Here is a 6605-nt window from a genome sequence, read left to right on the forward strand (position 1 = left end):
ATGAATAATTAAATTCAAAAGAAAGCTTTTTATAAACATTTTTATAACCCTTTATTTAAAGATATTTCATTAAAAACTCATACATAGATTGCTTAACATCTAGAAACTAAACGAAATGCGAATTTTCGGCGGACTCATCTACAGTCGCGAAAATATAAATAGGGAATAGACATTTTAGCATACAAATTCACGATAACCAAAAATTAAGCATAAAAAAGTTAATTATTACATCTTGTTGTGTGGTTTCAATTACATGCGGTTATTGGCAACTTGGAAAAGCGACATCGATGCAGCTATATATTCCGCTTCATCGCCGCCATTCTCATTGATGAACTTTTCTGAAAAAAATTTAATACATTTTTAATTGAATGTTAAACTAAGAAAGGATAAGGAGAACTCATCATTTGAAGACTCGAATGCTCCACCGATTAGCGCAGCGGGTCCTGGATTGGATTTTTTTTATCGCATCGGTTTTATTTAATTTTTTTTTTTAATAATATATTTTAAAAAAAGTAAACACGTCACTTACGATTGAAAAAATTTTATATTTACTACTTCATGTCGTTGGCATTTACATTTCAATTATAAGTTTAAGTTATTTACNACGTCACTTACGATTGAAAAAATTTTATATTTACTACTTCATGTCGTTGGCATTTACATTTCATTTATAAGTTTAAGTTATTTATAAACATTCGCTCTCAAAACTTATTAAAGGTTTATTTGAAAAAACTTTTAATAAGCTTAATATTAAAAATGCTTATTTGACGCTTATTATAGCAAACTTACTTTAAGTTATTTTTAAAAACATTTACTGAAATGCTTGTTGGGAAGCTTATGCATAAGATATATGTATATGTATGTATGTATGTATGTGTATACTGCAGCCTGCCACCCTGACAATTGCAAATGACTAGACCGGAGCAAGTTTAGTTGGTTATCACAATATAGTATACAAATCTATATGTATGTCCATATACCTCACCGCACCACCGTCAACGCCGACTCATAACTTGAAACGACTTGAAAAGCTTGTTGTGGCACGAAGCAATTTCGTCTCACACAGCTGCTTGGCGGTTGACAGCTGCATGCGAGAAATTCAGTAACTTCGCGACTTTTGGCAACACCAGTTCGATTTATTTAGAACGCACTATAAAAAGAGAAACTTCAAAACAAATAAAAAAAATAGTAAAAAAAAACATTTAAAACGTTAAACTTTTCGTAATTTCAAAACAAAAAAATTTAGCTGCATTAAAAACACACAGAGAAAATTGTTATAAAAATGAAGTCGCTATCTCTGATCGCCATTTTGGCTCTCGCTCTTTGTGTTGCGTACGTGCACGCCGACTGCGGTGAAGATTCCTCAAAGACTTCCGAAGAAGGTGAGGTAACGCATTTCTTCAAGAACTTGGGCTGTAAAATACAAAAGGGCGCCGAAAACTTGCAAGAGAATGCCAAGCCGTGGACTGACAAAATTGGTGCCTCGGCCAAGGAATTCGGCAGTACTGTTGCCCAGAAGTATGACGAGCTGAAGCACAAATTGACGGACGACAATAAAGCCGATGGCCCATCAACACCATTCCCAGTGGCTAATGCGCCTACCGAGAAGGTGCCCTTAGCGCCGTTGAGTGGCGGCGAAGCAGCATCTGCAGCCGGCGGCAACCCAGCTGCGGCTACACCTGTGGCAGCGGCTGGCAAAGGTGAGCAGGCCGACGAAAAACCCGTTATGCCCACAAGTATTGACGATCGTTTCCTCTTTCAGACGCATGAATGCCCCAGGGGGCAATCGCTTGACCATCGACGTCAGTGTCGTCCCAATGTTTAATGTACATACATACATATTTCCGAATTAACTAATTTTAGTAGTCTGAGCGGAGCAGTGAAATTCAACGCATGGAGATTTAAGCGGTGTATTTGTAGCGTAAACACCTCAAAACAGATGACTGGCATGAAAATTAATTATTAACTCATAATTAACATAAACAAATATAACAATGAAATTTTGTAATTGGTAAGACTAACACATGTTGAAAATTGGCAAAGTACTTTGAGGAAATACACGTACATTCACATACACAAATGAATTTTGTGGATAAACATTAAACGAAAGTTTTTTTCTGTACTCGCTGGGGCTTTGAAATCAGAGTTGACAAACTAAATACATAGATCAAGCGGGTGCGTAAAACTTTTTTTTTTTGCCGGTACTGTATACCTTGAAAGTCCGTATACAAAAAAAAACAAAATAATTCTGATAATCTATATCGAAGTATAATCATTAGTCGTTAATCGGAGACTAATAGAACTCATCTTAAAAAAAAAAAATATGTAGATATTATTTGGTTGCCGTCGCTACTCGATTTTTGAAGCACATAGATATGTAAAATGCAATCACTTTGTTAAATAATTGCAATGTTTTTCAAATAATAAGTTTTTCTTTATATAGAGATTAGAAAAACTCAAAAAATTTTCATAAAAATTTTGAACTATGCGGTTACCCGAAATTCTGGTGAAACAACTGTAAGATTTGAGTAGCTAAAAAATCTAGTTGATTTTAAGTTTTTTTTTTTGTTGACGGCTTTTTGCAATTGTTATCATTTAAACGTAAATTTCTTGTAGAATAAATAAGTAAGTCGAGTTAAAGCTTGAACCATATTTTTATAAATAAATAATACACAAATTTTTATCTGAAAACCATTTCAAATATTTAACAAAAATTACCATGTACTCAGTTTTGATCGCCCGTGTAGGTACATATCGCTCAGTAAAGTTATAATACAAAAAAATAAAAATTTTGAGTTGAGTTGAGTTTTCTGCATAACTTCCCTCCCCCGCGGAGCCGCGCCTGTCTTAAATAGAGCACCCGAAATATATGCTGCACAAAGGGAACACAACCACACAAAAAAAATAAAAATAGTAAAAAAATCAAGTCAGATCCTTAGATTTCAGCAAATCAAACGGAAGCAGGCGAACCATAGAATAAATGATTTCAACTTACAAATCAGGTGACGTCCTCTGCGATTGGTAGGGTAGGTATCGCCGGTCAAAACAGGGTTAGACTGCTGAAAAGCAGCCATTGGTAGGTTGGTATAGCGGTATGTAGGTGCACTTAGCAAAAAAAGTAGCACTATTGGTTTTATACGCATTGTTTTAGAATGAAACTTTAAATAGTATCCTTTTTCGATATCACTATATAGCCATTAATAATAAACATTTGAAAAACATTAGATTATAATTTTGGTTATTAATTTGATGAGGAAAAACACAAGTTTTAACCTTAACAATATCAAATTGAGACCTGTATAGTGTTTTTGGTTTCAATGTATGTAACAACGAAAAATATTTCAATGTTACAACAAAAACTGTCATTTAGATAAGATGATTAATGAGGTACTGATGAAAACTTTTTTGAGTGTTACTATTGATAGATATTGGGATCTGGCATTGATGACCTGTATTTGAAAGCACTTAGATATATACGGCTATCTCAATGATCTTCTTCGCTCCTTCGTTGCACGGAGCATTACCACTATCTAAATATTAATATGCTAACGAAATCCCATACGAATCTATTCCTCCCTACTGTTCCTATGTTTCTCAACCGATTTGAATGATTCTTCTTTTGTCCGAAAGATATTCCAAAGGGGAGGTGCGCATTTGTTTGTTTTTCCGGCTGGAGTGGAGTTATTCCGAAAAACTTTATTTATAGTCCGATTTGTTTCAAAATACATATTACTAACATCTAGAGAAATGCACCTGCCAAAAATTGAGGCGATAGGTGCCTCCAGAGCCGAGTTATTCCAATTGCCGTATAAGCCTATGAATGCCCGCTTTGGTTTCACCATCTACTATCTATATATTAATACGCTAACGAAATCTCAAACAAATCGATTCCTCCCTACTGCTTCTATGAATTATAAAATTATTTAACGGAAAAGATATCACTTGACCTAATACTGTTACTCACCTGGACGATCAAGAGGTGGTCATGGACCTAAAAAGTGCCACAAACAAAGTGAAAGTGTATGAAAAAGGGAGGTGGTCGAATTTCGACAGCGGGGTGATACTACTCTCTATAAAAGGACAACGGCGACCACCACGAATGATCAAACTGCGGCTAATGCCGAATTTCCACTAGGCATTGAAATGAAATAAAAATAAATGCAATTTAAAAAAATGCCTTGTGGAAATGAACTTAAGGAATCTTTTTTTAATGTAATGACACAATTATTTTTAAATGCCCGATTTTGTCATTTAATCGGCCCAGTTTTCGCAATGTTATGGGCCAATAAAAATTATGAAAAAACCAGAGATGCAAATACCAAATGGTGTCCGAACTAGCTGGAATGCCCCATAAGTACACATATATAAGTACATGACTTTAGCTTAGGTTGATAAAATGCTAAATTCATTTTTGTTAACCTTAAGGTGGTAAAAAAATATTTTTGTGGCAGACTACAGTTATTAAAATTTTTTTATAAATATCAGAAGAATTTACTCTATTTCTCTAAAAGCGCCCGAGTATCATGTACATTGAAGGCGTGCTTTACGTATGTATTTAGGTTAAAACATACTTTTTCCTTAATAAATTGAATAAATCGTTAAAAGTATTTCTCCAAATCGCCGACTATTGACATTTATACTTAGCGGCAATTTTTTGGTGTCATTAAATATTTATTATTTATAGCAATTGTGCAATGCATACAATCAACTGAGATCACGCATTCTAGATAAACATACCAACACGTAAATATGTATGTTTGGCAAAAAGTCGAACAAATGTATGAATGTATGCATGAACGACTGACATTGATCGCGTGAAAGCCGCTAAAGCTACTTAATATTTCTCCCGCATAAAAAACCAGTTTACATGCTTTTTTGTGGCATCGTTTTTACTACTTCAAAACAACTAGAATATAAATTCATTCAATTGTTTGAATTTTTTTAAGAAATGGTATGAATAAATAATTACGCGCAACCAAATGGTAAAGAGGAGAGGTTCAAACAACGAATATTTCAAAAAGATTTTGATATCGTTATTGCTACTCAGTGTGGACTCCACAACTGATTTTTTTTTTTTCAGAAAAAGTCGGACACAACTACCTAAATAAAGACCTTTGAGAATTTCATGGATTTAGAATTCATAAAAATTGTTTTCCATGATTTTTTTTTTATTATTGACTAACTTTTAAGTATTATTAATAGTATTTTATTTTATATTTTAGTATTAACAGTCAGCCCTTTCTGATGCTCGGTGGTATCTCTCCATCCGACTAAAAAGAGCTTACCAGTTTGTCACAGTGCTACAAATACTGGCAAATACCACCGATAAGAAAACAGACACCGACCTTAAGGGCCTGAATCGATAATGAATTGATCGGTCCTTGACGATATTATTAAAAGCAAAGTCCAGCGGCGTCAAATCTCAGGCCTGAAGTGACTAATTGATATCGCCGACATGGCTTGTAACACGCTTACCGAACTTGGGCGCAAGATATCGATTGTGGCATTGCGCGCCATTCTGCTGAAAGCAAAGTTCGTCCGAGTCCATGCCTTACATTTCCGGTAAAAAAAAATCGTTTATCATTTCTTTGTTGCATTAACCGAAATGGTGTTTCCAACAGCATTTTCAAGGAAAAATGCGCCACCGCTGAAAAATCCGCACCAAACTGTGACCCTATGAGAATGCATTGGCTTCTCGACGATCATGTGCTCGTTTCGTTACCCAGATATGGCAGTTTTACTTGTTAACATGGCCGCCGAAATGAAAATCACATTCTCATTAGTAAGCACCGTACGACGGCGAAGACTCTGAGTGTTGTCCACTAGCACGCCAGTCGTACGAACTTCTTGTGTAAACCTGTGAAAAGCATACGCGGTGAGAGCCTAATGTCGGCCAAAACTTATTTTCAGTAAACACACTAAGGGTATTCTCTGAGTCTTGCAAAGCCCTTGCACGGTGCACGGATTGCACGGTTTGCAAAGCTGTCCCATACGATATGATATGATTTGTACCGTGCAATCTGTGCACCGTGCAAGGGCTTTGCAAGACTCAGAGAATACCCCTATTGTTTGGACTACACAACCCTTGAAAATAAGTTTCATAAGTTTGAAAGATGCTGCTGTGGTATGTATATGACATAGACATCGTCGGCCCGAGCACGGGCGTCGCGACTACCAGCTTAGAGAAGGAAGCAGCATCTACTGTTTACACTAATAATAATGTTAGCCTTGAGAATAACTTTTGTCAACAGGTAGGCGCTTGGAAATCGGTAGAAAAATTAAAATGGGATACCTTTTTCGCAGAAACATTAACGATGTCGTACAAAGAGGAGAAGGCCTTGGGGCCTACCCGAAAGCTATAGTATGAATTACCAAATTTTTTTTCAGACCAAAATATAAATGTATTTAAGTTATCTCATGCATTTTAAAGTAATATTTTTTAATACTTTTCTAAAGAATTTTGCAAATATGACCGTACTTTTCTTGTTGCACAGTGTTAATTTTCATTAGTGTGTTTGGTTTTAATATATACATATGTATGTATGTATCTATATACATATGTAAAGGTATGTGCGAATTAATAAAGTCTGAAGGTACTGTTTACT

At 35.3% G+C, this 6605-nt stretch overlaps 1 protein-coding gene and 1 long non-coding RNA gene across 2 annotated transcripts; one reads left to right on the plus strand and one right to left on the minus strand.

The window, feature by feature from the left end:
• Positions 1–1065: 1065 nt before the first annotated feature.
• LOC108379302 (uncharacterized) lies at positions 1066–2105 on the plus strand. The gene is made up of 2 exons (XM_017635648.1): positions 1066–1700; positions 1763–2105. The coding sequence occupies exons 1-2, from the start codon at positions 1283–1285 to the stop codon at positions 1768–1770; spliced, it is 426 nt and encodes a 141-aa protein (XP_017491137.1). The 5' UTR covers positions 1066–1282; the 3' UTR covers positions 1771–2105.
• A 452-nt stretch (positions 2106–2557) lies between these two features.
• Positions 2558–5914, minus strand: LOC108379303 (uncharacterized). The gene is made up of 2 exons (XR_001849477.1): positions 3754–5914; positions 2558–3295 (listed from the first exon to the last, which is right to left on the minus strand). It is a non-coding gene; the product is annotated as an uncharacterized LOC108379303 (long non-coding RNA).
• Between the last annotated feature and the right edge of the window lie 691 nt (positions 5915–6605).

The sequence above is a fragment of the Rhagoletis zephyria genome, unplaced genomic scaffold, assembly GCF_001687245.7.
Source record: "Rhagoletis zephyria isolate East Lansing unplaced genomic scaffold, Rhagoletis_zephyria_1.1 Rzeph_scaffold_16121, whole genome shotgun sequence".
Classification (NCBI taxonomy): domain Eukaryota; kingdom Metazoa; phylum Arthropoda; class Insecta; order Diptera; family Tephritidae; genus Rhagoletis; species Rhagoletis zephyria.